Source organism: Phoca vitulina, unplaced genomic scaffold (genome assembly GCF_004348235.1).
Source record: "Phoca vitulina isolate PV1807 unplaced genomic scaffold, GSC_HSeal_1.0 scaffold16, whole genome shotgun sequence".
NCBI classification, from domain to species: Eukaryota; Metazoa; Chordata; class Mammalia; order Carnivora; family Phocidae; genus Phoca; species Phoca vitulina.
In genome coordinates this window covers 10,572,002-10,585,398 of record NW_022589719.1, presented here as the reverse complement: position 1 = coordinate 10,585,398, position 13,397 = coordinate 10,572,002, and the positions used below count along the sequence as shown (strand labels likewise).

At 36.8% G+C, this 13,397-nt stretch overlaps 1 protein-coding gene and 1 pseudogene across 1 annotated transcript in view; both read left to right on the top strand.

The window, feature by feature from the left end:
* Nucleotides 1–13,397, top strand: part of DCDC1 (doublecortin domain containing 1) — a 465,966-nt gene that overhangs the window by 393,643 nt on the left and 58,926 nt on the right. The window contains exon 22 of the mRNA XM_032415097.1: nucleotides 6,285–6,466. Within this exon, the coding sequence (XP_032270988.1) occupies nucleotides 6,285–6,466 (182 nt within the window). The remainder of the gene's footprint in view (nucleotides 1–6,284; nucleotides 6,467–13,397) is intronic.
* On the top strand, nucleotides 184–2,425 carry LOC116638923 (annotated as a pseudogene).

Below are 13,397 nucleotides of genomic sequence, written 5' to 3'. Positions count from 1 at the left end.
GGTTTTAGAGGGGAGGGGGGTGGGGGGATGGGTTAGCCCGGTGATGGGTATTAAGGAGGGCACGTACTGCATGGAGCACTGGGTGTTATATGAAAACAATGAATCGTGGATCACTATATCAAAAACAAATGATGTATTTGGGTTTCTTAAAACTCTTCCCTGCGGAGCCAGTCAGCAGCCAACATGTCTAACAGAAACAATAACAAGCTGCCCAGCAACCTGCCGCAGTTACAGAATCTGATCAAGCAGGATCCGCCAGCCTACGTCGAGGAGTTTCTACAGCAGTATAATCACTACAAATCCAATGTGGAGATTTTCAAATTACAACCAAACAAACCTAGCAAAGAACTGGCAGAACTGGTGATGTTTATGGCACAGATCGGTCACTGCTATCCAGAACATTTAAGTAATTTTCCTCAAGAGCTGAAAGATCTTCTTTCCTACAATCACACTGTCTTGGATCCAGATCTTCGAATGACATTTTGCAAAGCTTTGATCTTGCTGAGAAATAAGAATCTCATCAATCCATCAAGTTTGCTAGAACTCTTCTTTAAACTTCTGCGTTGCCATGATAAGCTTCTGTGAAAGACTTTATACACACATATTGTCACTGATATCAAGAATATAAATGCAAAACACAAGAACAATAAAGTGAATATAGTGTTGCAGAATTTCATGTACACCATGTTAAGAGACAGCAATGCAACTGCAGCCAAGATATCTCTGGATGTGATGATTGAACTCTACAGAAGAAACATCTGGAATGATGCCAAAACTGTCAATGTGATCACAACTGCTCTAAGGTCACCAAGATATTAGTTGCTGCTTTGACATTTTTCCTTGGGAAAGATGAAGAGGAGAAACAGGACAATGACTCAGAATCTGAGGATGAAGGACCAACAGCAAGAGACCTGCTAGTGCAATACGCCACAGGGAAGAAAAGCTCCAAACACAAGAAAAGGTTGGAAAAGGCTATGAAAGTGCTCAAGAAACAAAAAAAGAAGAAAAAACCAGAGGTCTTTAACTTTTCAGCTATTCATTTGATTCATGATCCCCAAGATTTTGCAGAAAAACTACTAAAGCAGCTCGAGAACTCTACGTAGAGGTTTGAGGTGAAAATGATGCTCATGAACCTCATCTCCAGATTGGTGGGAATTCACGAGCTTTTTCTTTTTAACTTCTATCCATTTGTGCAAAGGTTTCTGCAGCCCCACCAAAGAGAAGTAACAAAGATCCTTCTGTTTGCTGCCCAAGCATCTCATCACTTAGTACCCCCAGAGATCATTCAGTCAGTGCTCATGACTGTGGCCAACAATTTTGTCACCGACAAGAACTCTGGGGAGGTCATGACAGTAGGAATCAATGCTATAAAAGAGATAACAGCTCGATGTCCTCTAGCCATGACTGAAGAACTTCTCCAAGACCTGGCTCAGTATAAAACACACAGAGATAAGAATGTGATGATGTCTGCTAGAACTTTGATTCAGCTCTTCCGAACACTGAATCCTAAGATGTTGCAGAAGAAAGTCCAGGGTAAGCCTATGGAGTCCTCCATAGAAGCAAGAGTGCAAGAATATGGAGAATTACATGCTAAAGATTACATTCCAGGAGCAGAAGTTTTAGAAGTTGAAAAAGAAGAGGATGCTGAAAACGATGAAGATGGCTGGGAAAGTACCAGTCTCAGTGAAACATCATTCCAGATGTTTCTTCTGTAGAGTTCAATCATCACATCCAGAGATATCTTGGCTGCAGTTGCATTGCTGTCTCTTAACATGGTGTACATGAAATTCTGCAACACTATATATTAGCACCATATAACACCCAGTGCTCCGATGGTGAGTGGGTTGATGTGCACCACTCTTCTGATGAAGAACAGCAAGAAATATCCAAGAAGCTCAACAGCATGCCCATGGAGGAGCGGAAAGCCAAAGCTGCAGCCATTAGCACGAGCCGAGTTTTAACTTCGGAAGACTTCCAGAAAATCCGCATGGCCCAAATGAGGAAAGAACTCGACACTGCCCCAGGGAAAACCCAAAAGAGGAAATACATTGAAACTGATGGTGATGAGGAGCCCAGGGGTGAGTTACTTTCTCTTCGGGACATTGAACGCCTTCATAAGAAGCCAAAGTATGACAAGGAGACAAAACTAGCCGCGGCAACGGCTGGAAAGACAGACCAAAAAGAATTTGTGAGGAAGAAAACCAAAATGAACCCATTTTCCAGTTCCACAAATAAAGAGAAGAAAAAAACAGAAGAACTTTATGATGATGCGATATAGCCATAATGTCCGGTCAAGAAACAAACGTTCCTTCCGAGAAAAGCAGCTGGCACTACGAGATGCACTTTTGAAAAAGAGAAAAAGAATGAAGTAATCTCCAAGCAAATTTTCCATTCCAAGAAGAGTGCTAAATTTGTATCATTATTTTGAAAATTAGTTAATCAAAAATGTTTATTTACATTAAAAAGTCCTGAAGCACTATATTGTGAAAAACATAGTAAACTTGGTAGCAATTTAGTGTTTTTGTTTTGGAGATGGGTAATGGTGGGAATGTTTGAAATGTAATCAGTAGTGGTGTTGTAAAATCATTTTCATTTAGCATTCATGCAAAAAAAAAATGTTGAGTGCCTACTAATTGTCACTGTAGATATAAAAATGAATGAGCCATAACCCCTCACAGAAGGCATTCACAGCCTATTTGGGAAATAGAAGGGGGCAGATGTGTGTTGTATGTGTATTTATAGTGCAGTTTAAGTAGTTCTCTAATAGAGATAGGTCTGTGCTTCTCTGGGGTCATAGAGACCTCTGCAGGGCATGGGAGTTAAACATTTTCTCTTAAAACAGGACAATGTTACAAAAGTAAGAGATTCTTACTTGTATATAGGCTTACCTGCTGAGAACAGGGACCTGCTGTACAGATTCTTCGTAGCCAATTAGGTCTTTCAGTCCATCCAAAAAATGTAAGTATTTTTTTGAATGCCAGGTACAGGCTTTTTGGTTAAGACCTCTCTTTATAAATTGCCTTAAGTATAAATAGTGATCTTGGAGTGTCTTTAGTTTGTCATTTGGGCTGCCATAGAGGAAAAAGAAATCAGATTGGTTTCCTCAGCCTGCCTTCATGCTGTGGTATTTTCAGGCCACTGTTTGCTTTGTCTCAATAAAAGGTTCTTAATGTCAAAAAAAAGACTAATGATGGGGCGCCTGGGTGGCTCAGTTGGTTAGGCGACTGCCTTCAGCTCGGGTCATGATCCTGGAGTCCCGGGATCGAGTCCCGCATCGGGCTCCCTGCTCGGCAGGGAGACTGCTTCTCCCTCTGACCCTCCCCCCTCTCATGTGCTCTCTCTCTCTCTCTCATTCTCTCTGTCTCAAATAAATAAATAAAATCTTTAAAAAAAAAAAAAACTAATGATGTATTGTATAGTGACTAACATAACATAATAAAATAAAATTAAAAAAAAAAAAAGAAAGGGGCTAAGGTGGAAGTAGGAATAAGTAGTCAGAAGGCTTTTGCAATTTGTAGGTGAGAGAAACTAGTGGACCAGGGTGGTGGAGGTGATGAAGAGTAGATGGGTTTTGAAAGTAGAAGCAGGTTTTGCTGATGGATTAAGTTACAAATAAATAAATAAATAAATAGAAAAGGCCCTATATTGGGAAATTTAAATAGACATTTTAACTCATGGGACAAAGAAGAAATTATGATGAACATTTAAAAAGGAAATACTGTATTTAGAATCAAAGCAAAATGTGTGAGATGCAGTTAAAGTGTACTTGAAGGAAATGTATAACCTTCAATACTTAAATTGCAAAAGAGGAGAGGCTAAAAATTAATGTGATAAGCTTCCAATTTGAAAGGTTAGGAAAATAATAGCAAAATGAACTCAAAGAATTAAAATGAAGGAAATAGGAATTACAAGAACAGAAATTGATACAATATGTGATACATACAAAACAGAATCAACAAAGTCAAAAATTGATTGTTTTGAAAACATTAATAAAATGGATATACCTGGTTACCCTGAATAAGAAAGAAATAGTAAAGGTAAATAATATTAAAAATAAAGGAAAGATACAAATAAAGATACTGAGAGATTAAGAAGACAATAAGGATAAGTAACTTTATGCTAATAAATATTATAACTTAGATAAATAGAATGGTCAAGTTTGCACACTTAAGTAACTTAGAATGGAATCATAATGAATCTTCCATAATGAATCCAATAATCATAGAAGAAATAGAATCAATAGTTAAAATCTCCCCACAAAGAGAACACCAATACCAAATAGTTTTATTGGCAAATTCTACCAAACATATAAGAAGCAAGTATTTCATAATACAAAAAAGAAGCAACAGTTTCTAACTCATTTCATGAGGCTGGGATAAACTTAATACCAAACCCTGACAAGGTTCATAGAAGAAAATTGCATGTTAATTTCATTTACGAACATACATGCAAAAATCCTAAAGAAAATATTAGCAAATTGAATTCAGCAATCTATAAAAAAAGATAATGCAGTGTGACCAATTTGGATTGGTCCAAGAATGCAATATTAATTTAACATCTTATAAAAACCAATTAATGTAATTAACACATAGCCAGTGAAAGGATAAATAATTATATGAGCACATATAATTGCAGAAAATAGAGCCTTGTGTGATTCAATGGACATTCAAGAAAAAAAATCTTAAAAAAATAGGATTGATAGGAAGCTCTGCAGAACATTTATATCCCACACAGACTGTTAGAAAACTAAGCAAGCTGATTCATTAATTGTATATGAACTATCAAAGGGCTAACAAGAGCCAATTTCCAAAGAAGAATAACAAGGTGGGGAGAGTTGCCCTATCAAATATCAAAACCTGTTAGATATAAAGGTATTGTAATCAAGGCAGTATGGTACTGTACAGGTAGGAAAATCAACAATTGGAGAGAATAGAACACACAGAAACAGATGCACACTTATACGGAATTGTGATATTTTACAGGATGGTCATTGCAGATTAGTGAGGGATTAACTGCTGCCAGGACAATTGTTTTTGCAGATAGAAAAAAATGAAACAATACAGACCTTGCCTAACAACATCGTCTCTGATCATCTGTTCCCCCATTTACGCTTCTTCCACGAATGTTTTATTTTTGTGACTGGCCATACCATCCACCCAGTTGCTCAAACTACAAACCTAGAAGCAATCAATCCTTTCTTCTCTTTATCTCCCAGATATCATGTTCTGCTAATCCTTAAGTCTTGTACATACACTCTGCCCTGTCCTTTTACCCTTCCGTTACTGACTGAGGCTTCAGCCTTGCTACACGGCATTTCTTTTTTTTTTTTTTATTGAATGGAAATACTTTAATATTTTGCAATAAACCCTTCTGGCAACCATGACCTTAAGGAACAACAAAGGTGCATGCTTAATAAAAAAATTAAGTACCAAATTTCCTCTCTACAAGAATGATGGTGATAAATGTGTAAATTGCTCAAAATGTTTGTCAAATGTCACTGCCGAGAGGAGCCCAGGGACACACGATACCTGAATGGAATGTGGGCTACACGGCATTTCTAAGTTAAGTTCCCCTCCTGTGTCGTCCCATCACACCCAGTACTCGCCTGTTGCTATTATGCTTATACTATTGTAATTGTCAGTTTATTTCTAGGTAAGTTTCTGAAGATCTGCTAGAAATTCCTTGTGGAAGAGTATTCTGTCCTGTTCAGTTTTATTTCCAATGCCTAGCCCTGTGCCTGGAATATAGTAAACCATCAATCAGTATTTAGAAAATGCATGAATTAATAAATAAATGAATGAAAGATACACAGTAAGTGAGTTCTGCAACTGAAACATAGAAATTGGTCTAAGTTCTTTTGTCATCTCATTCTGGTTTTTGGAGAGTTCCTCAAATGTATTCTTCTTTGTCAAATAGATCTAGTTTAAGATAATACTATTTCAGGCTATGATAAAACCACTTTTCATACATTCTTCACATTGATTAAAGATACTTCACAAGCAAAAAACATCCCAAGCTAATTCAGTTTTATCTTTTTAGAATGATGATTCTCTGAGAGGGACTAAGTCTTCTATGTTGTAACACAACACAGTGTGTCTTAAAATTGTTCCTTTTTAATTAAATGAAACATCAGTTAGAATTGTCTGGAACATCTTAGATGCCCAATACATTTTTTGATGTATGAATGAAAAATTAAAGGTATAAGTTGTGTGTTTAATGTTTTTTTATATCTAGAAATGACTCTTCTTACTTATCATCACATTCTTTGTCATTTCTTTCTGAAGGAGTTTGATTGGCCAATAGAAGGACTGCTTATTCCAAACAGTCCTCCCATGAAGAAATCCATCTGTAAGACCCCGGAGCTGTATGTCCCTATGAGGCTCAGAGTTCTGCGGAATGGAGACAAGAATAAAAATAGAGCCTTTGTTATAATTGGTCCAGACAGCTCACCTGGACGGAAAATGCAGTAAGAACAGTTTGCTCATACTTCTCGTTTCTCATTTCCACAAATTTTTGTCTTCGTTAAGGATGTGTTTCTGGGAGAATTCTGTGTTTATTTTTAAAAAGGGCTCTCGAGATGCCTGCGTGGCTCCATTGGTTGAGTGAATCTCAATTTTGGCTCAGGTCATGACATCAGGGTTGTAAGGTCATGGGATGAGCCCCGCCTCAAGCTCTGTGCTCAGGGGGGGAGTCTGCTTGAGATTCTCTCTCTCTCTCCCTCTCCCTTTGCCCCTCCCTCTTCTCTCTCTCTCTCTCAAATAAATAAATAAATCTTTAAAATAAATAAACAAATTAATTAATAAATAAAAAGGGCTCCCATGTTGATATTTGGAGATAAAAATAGAGACTGAGATTTAATTAAAACTTGTCAGGAACTTTTAACTCTTCCGATTGAGGCTAAGCACGGGAGAAAATAATGAGTTAGAAATGCGTACTTCTGATCAAAAAAAGTTCTGAGATTAATGTCTATTTTGAATTAGCATTTTTGTTTAAGTTTTATTAATGTGTTTCAAAATAACTGAGTTCATAAATTGCTTCTTACATATAATTGTATAAGTCCTTATTTAAATTATTATTGTACATTATTATTTACATGAAGATCTTTGGCATATTTAACAAGCAAATACAGTTCTCAAAATATAACTTCATATAACTTATATCTCTGCCTTCGGAATAACATTTTAAAAGCTTATCATTCTAGAAAAACATCGATCTGCACTTTAGCTTATAAGATTGGAATAAAATCTTCCCATACAACCAATATTTCTCCAACATTAGAGAAAAATCACTTGCTGTATTTTCATTTTGTTTTATGACAAAAGAAATCATAGACCAGTGCAAGGCTGTGATGTAAAGAATGAGTTAAATATATTGTTTCTCATATTATTAGCAGTGCTGTTATCTTCTGACCTTTCTTTTGAGATGTTTAGAATATTTGAGGCTGCTGATAATCGTTTAATATTACTTTCTTCACATTGATTAAATATACTTCATACATCACTGAACAATGAGTAACATTCAGATCGGCTGTCCACTGAACTGCCTGTAAAGATGATAAAGTAAAAAATTAATCTTCAAAGTAAAGTCAAGCCTGAAATTGAAATCTTTGACGCATACATTTCATAATTAGCTCATTCTGCTAGATGTAAAATGTGAGGGTAATGCCCTTAAAGTACATACGACTTTTTTTAACATCCAAAGTTAACAAATAATTTTTGTCCCTTCCTACATTTATTTTTTTACACTATGTCTTTCACTGGGGCTCAAAATTATATACAGATTTTATCTTTCCACATTAATGTTTTAAAATGCATAGTTCAGTCAGGTAATCCAAACATAATTGAGAGATTTGTTAATTTGGACAACTATTCCAGCAGAAAGTATGTGAAACCCTCTGTTATGTTCATGGAATGGTGTGTCCTAATTAATCAAGTATTCACTTTGTTCACTACATGAATTAATTATTCCCCCAAAATTAAAGTACACTGGCATACACTTGACATTAAACTCTTCTAAATATACATTAATTTTTCTTGGTCATTTCAGAAATTTTTCTACAGGATCTTCAATAGCATTGTTTGCCCAGAGCTGTATGTAAATACTGGTTAACAGAAGGTTCAAATGGAAAGAATTTTGGCTAATATTACTGAGCAGCTGCGTTGCCCAGTTCCAGAGGACACTTTTCACATTGTATTCTATACAAACGCATCCCAGAGTTGTGCAAAGTAGGAGTCCTGCTATGCTACTTTTCATATATCCAAGCTAAATATTTTCTGTCAGAAGAAATAAATGCTAATGACATGTAGGCGTACATTACATGTATTAACTTGAAACTTATTTGTAAGAAGGAAGATAGTTGGGCTATTTTGTGTCTTTACAAGTGAAATCAAGCTAGAATGATGAAATATAGACCCATTTTAACCAAATCCTATCCTGGCAACATGCTGTCCTTTAGTTACTTAATAATTCATTCTAGACAGTTTTGAGGGAAATTTGTTGTTGCTGGTTCCTCTATCTACAAAGCCAACAGAAGATCAAATATCATTTGTTTGTGATTTAGTCGATCTTTACTCTTGGTGAGTAATAAGATCTTGTCAGTTAGTCTTGGGTAGTGGCTGTCAAAATTCAAATAAATTAAAACCGTTGTGATTTCCAGGTGAATTTCTTCTCTCAGAATAGCAAGTTAAACAAGGAGAATTTTATAAGTGTTAGTTTAAGGAATTCTAAGAGGAAAGGCTCAATTTGAAGCTATGTGATAAACTTTATATTTTTAGATAATTTTAATGAGTAAGTTATTAGTAAGTTATGATCTCTGGACTCACTCAAGCACCTTAATATAGCTTTTAAGGCCCTTTGTGAATTGTTCCTGCATATTTTTCTAGCTCTATCTCTTATCAACACTCTCTCCAGTTCTTACTCTTAAACACCTGCCACTCCCCAACACCTTCCATCTGCCTTAAAATAATAAAGATGTTCTGAGAATGAGTTTGGCCTTCGTTTCTAGATGCTGACCCTGAACTTGACACTTTCCCTACCCACCCCTGAATTAGCTGTAGCTTCTATGTTCTCCAATGCTCTGATTGCTGTGGACTTTTCCCCAGCATAAGTCCTACCGCTCTGTGTTGTGATTATCTGCTTATGCTTCCATCCATGAGACAGAGAACAGGGATGATGTGTTATTCATCCATATATGTGCTTTCTGCTATGGTCTGGTCATGGGACAGTGTGTCCTCGTTAATCAAGTACTAAGCCATTTTATTTACCACAGGATATAGGGCCAAAATGGGCCATAAATTAGTGCTTATTGAATTTATTCATTCATTCATTTATCTATTTATTTATTTATGATTAACTACACTTGATTACCATATTTTGTGAATGAACAACTATATTTGACCATTATTTCTTTCATTCAATAAAATATAGAGATTCTAAAACTATACCAGATCGTTTTCTAACTTGAAAATTTGAGCTGATACATATTCCAATTAAACATTTTTTTCTATGTCTATCATTAATCACTTTCCAGTTTAAAAATATTTAGGTTTGGATTGATAACTTAATAATATATGAATAAACATATGAATATCAACTATATGAACATCACAGGCAAAATGAATGTAGTCTCTGTATTTTCTTCAAAACTGATAAATTCAGGGGCGCCTGGGTGGCTCAGTTGTTAGGCATCTGCCTTCGGCTCAGGTCATGATCCCAGGGTCCTGGGATCGAGCCCCGCATCGGGCTCCTTGCTCTGCAGGAAGCCTGCTTCTCCCTCTCCCACTCCCCCTGCTTGTGTTCCTTCTCTTGCTGTGTCTCTCGCTGTCAAATAAATAAATAAAATCTAAAAAAAAAAACAAACTGATAAATTCACAGCTCAGAGTGTCCAGCATTATTAGAAGAGGATTAAAATACTGAAAATTCATTTTCTTATATAAATTGTTCATAGTATAAATGTTTATAAACTTAATTTAATTGTGATAGTTTTTTAAATCCTTTTTTTAAACTTTTAAAAAAATTTTTTTAAAAAGATTTATTTATCCATTTATTTAAGAGAGAGGGAGGAGAGTGGGGAGAGGGGCAGAGGGGAAGGGAATGAGAGAATCCCAAGCAGACTCTGGTCTAAGCGTGGAGACCTACTCGGGGCTCGATCTCAGGACACTAGATTACCACCTCAGTCAAAATCAAGAGCTGGACGCTTAACTGACTGAGCCACCCAGGTGCCCCTGAAATCTTCTTCTTCTTCTTCTTCTTTTTTTTTAAAGAAAGCATATTATTTTAGGACAAATTATGATAAATTAAAACCTCATGATTTTTTCACATATTTAAAGATGAAAGGTAATTGATAACATATACTGACATATCAGTCAAATCTTGGATCATTTGTTTCAGAAATGTTGACATTGAAAGGAAAAAGAATGTGAAAAACCACGTTGCTAAATATTTTGAAACAGAAACAATCCAGACCGAATTTCACCAACTTTTGGAGAGGTAAATACTTACTATCCTAAAGGCAAAGGCATTTTCCATTCTGTGCCTAAATAATTATGTCTAACACATAATACAAAATACATATGTATCTGCATAAGAAGGCTGTTGTTAATACAATGATTCTGGAGTTTTTAATCTGTGAAATATATAAACTATGTGAGTTTATGATACCAGTGCTAATTAATAAATTTTTGCCCCAAATGTCAAGGGCTGGCAATTTCCCCTAGCTTCTGAACTACCAACTCTGTAAATATAAATTATTCCCATTTAAAAAATATATTTCACAAATGTACAGCACTTTTCTTTGGTTTACATTTGTTTGAATTGGAATCAGTAGTTAAAGTGGAATCACTTTAAACCACATTTTAAATGTCATCATCCCATATCATATTTGTAAAATATGTTGTAATTTTCTTTTGATTAATATTTTCCTACCAAAACAAGAATTATTCCCATAGAATTTGATAACTGCTTAAAGGTAGAGCACCAGGTATCAACATTTTTACAAAATATGTCTTGTTGAATATGAGGGGGCAATCTTATAAAATGTAAGGAAAATTATGCTAATTTTTATTTAGTAAGTCACTCCAGACGGCTTTGATGGTCTTTTCTTGGTGGTGGTGGTTCTTCCACCTCCAAAGAAAAAGGAAGATCTAGTGGTATAACAAGCATTATTTTTAAATAGTAAATATGGAATTTTTTTTGTTGATACTTAAAGTTGCAGGCAACATGGAGTATTGGAAATACCATTGAATTAAGAGTCAAGGGGATTGATTTTAACCCCAGGTTTACCATTAACTAACGCAAACTTCAGCAAAGCACTCCCCTTCTCTGAGTCCCAGTTCCTCTTTGCTAAACAGAATTGGATGAAAAGCTAAGAGGAAAGCATGAAAGAATTTGATTCTTTTCAATATCTGTTGTATTCATGTCATGTGCATCAACTGGTGTTAGATATTCTGCTGGAGATTAAAAAAGGGGGGGCAAGACATTCCGTGTTCTCAGGAAACTCCTAACTTGTTGGGAAGACAGTTTGCTCAGTGAAACAGTCAGAAAGCCACAGAGGGCAGTATTTAATTTTGCAGAAGTAAAAATAATCAAGGGGTGACCTTGATTATAGATGACCAGGAAGGAGGAAGAACCTGGTGAAGGACAGCTATTAGGGAAGGCCTCATGGAGAAGAGAGAAAATGAGAGAGATCTAAAAAGACAGAGATACAAAGCAAGAAGATAAAGAAAAGAAGAAAGCATGTACCCATAGCTTCTGTGCATTTTCCCACTGTTCTGGAATAACTGGAAGGATGTGGTGGGGCTCCTGGGATAGGTGTCCTGGTGAGTGATTGGAGAAAGGAAGTCCCCACTCCTACAGACCTGTAGCGATCTGCAGACCTGGGAGACACACTTGCTTCCTTTCTCCCAGGGCATCCTAGGTTATAATGAAATACAGCCCTCAAGGTACCAGCTCCACCTGCCACTCCTCTTCCACTCTAGTGCTCACAGAGACTCTACTTTTCTGGACTCCCTGTAAACCTGAGTAGGCCATGTGGTTGCCAGTCCTAATTCCTGGTGTGCAAGTCAGAGGACCTTATTTCTAGGACATTTGCCTCCACATAATGGAGAAATCTTGGACCACTTGCTCAGCACCTCACTCAGTCCCCTCACTCTATAGATCAACTATCTCATTATTCTATGACAGGGGGCCATACAATGTTGTGAAGGACTCAGATTTAGGTTTGAATTTCAGCTCTCCTACTTGCTAGCTATGCAGTCTTGGGCAAGGAAATTAACCTTCAGGCTCACTTTCCTCATCAGTAAAATTGGCCTCTCAGAAATGATGTGAGAATTAAGTGAGAGTAGCCATGAAATGCTTGCAGTGCTTGATCCATTTTGATAATGTGTTGCTGACTGTTTATGTGCCAGGCGCTGTACACATATCCACACATTTAACCTGTAAAATATCACTGGGAGATAAATACTACTATAGCTGTCTTTTACTGATAGGGCAAATGAGGCTCGGAGAAATTAAGGGATTTTTCAAGGTTACACAACCAGAACAGGAGGGCTAGAATTTGAACCCAGGCAATCTGACTCCAGAGTCCACATTCCTCCTTAGGTACTTAACAGCTAATTCTGTCTCCATTTATGTTAACTGGCATGTGAACAAGTTGGAGGAATTAAATAGAGAGGAAAAAGCTTACCCCAATCCTCTCTAGCCCACCTACATGGGCCAGTTAAATCCAGTACTATTAAAACCAGGGTTTCAAAAAAAGAAAGGAGATTTACCAACCACCCATTCCTTCTATTCTCCCACTCGTTGTCCTAAAACAGGATATTCCCATAGTCCAAATGTTCTCCAGGAAAATGTGAGTAGGAGCAGATATGATAATGGTAATTCTTCTTAGGTCATGCTATAACTGCCTGGACCCACAAAGATACCCATTTAGGGAAAGTAGAAGGAATCAGGTTGGGTCTTTGGGCAGCAAAGAAAGAGAATCAGGCACATCTTGTGGCTGGGGGCTCAATTTTCTTATAGTTCCTTCCCACTCCCTCCCCACCAACTCCTTTGGTCCACCAGCTGCTAGAACTATGACACAGGAGGCAGAGACTTAGTTCCCATTGCCTTAGTTCCTTCTAAGGCCTCTCAGAGAAATGGAGGGCCTAATTATCTGCTCAATTGCTTTATCCCATCTAAGGAAATAAAATTGAGAAATATTCTTCATACAGTTTAGCCTTCCTGATCAGCATAAAGTCACTTCTAATTCACTTAGGATAGACAGTACATTCTAATGTAAAATATATTTAGCAAGAATCCTTCTTGTTCCAAAGGCAGGATCATCTCAACAGTCTTCTCAACAGCCCCATCACGTTCCGTTACCCCTCCCTCCTCTTCCCCCACCACTCAGCCTCCTTGCC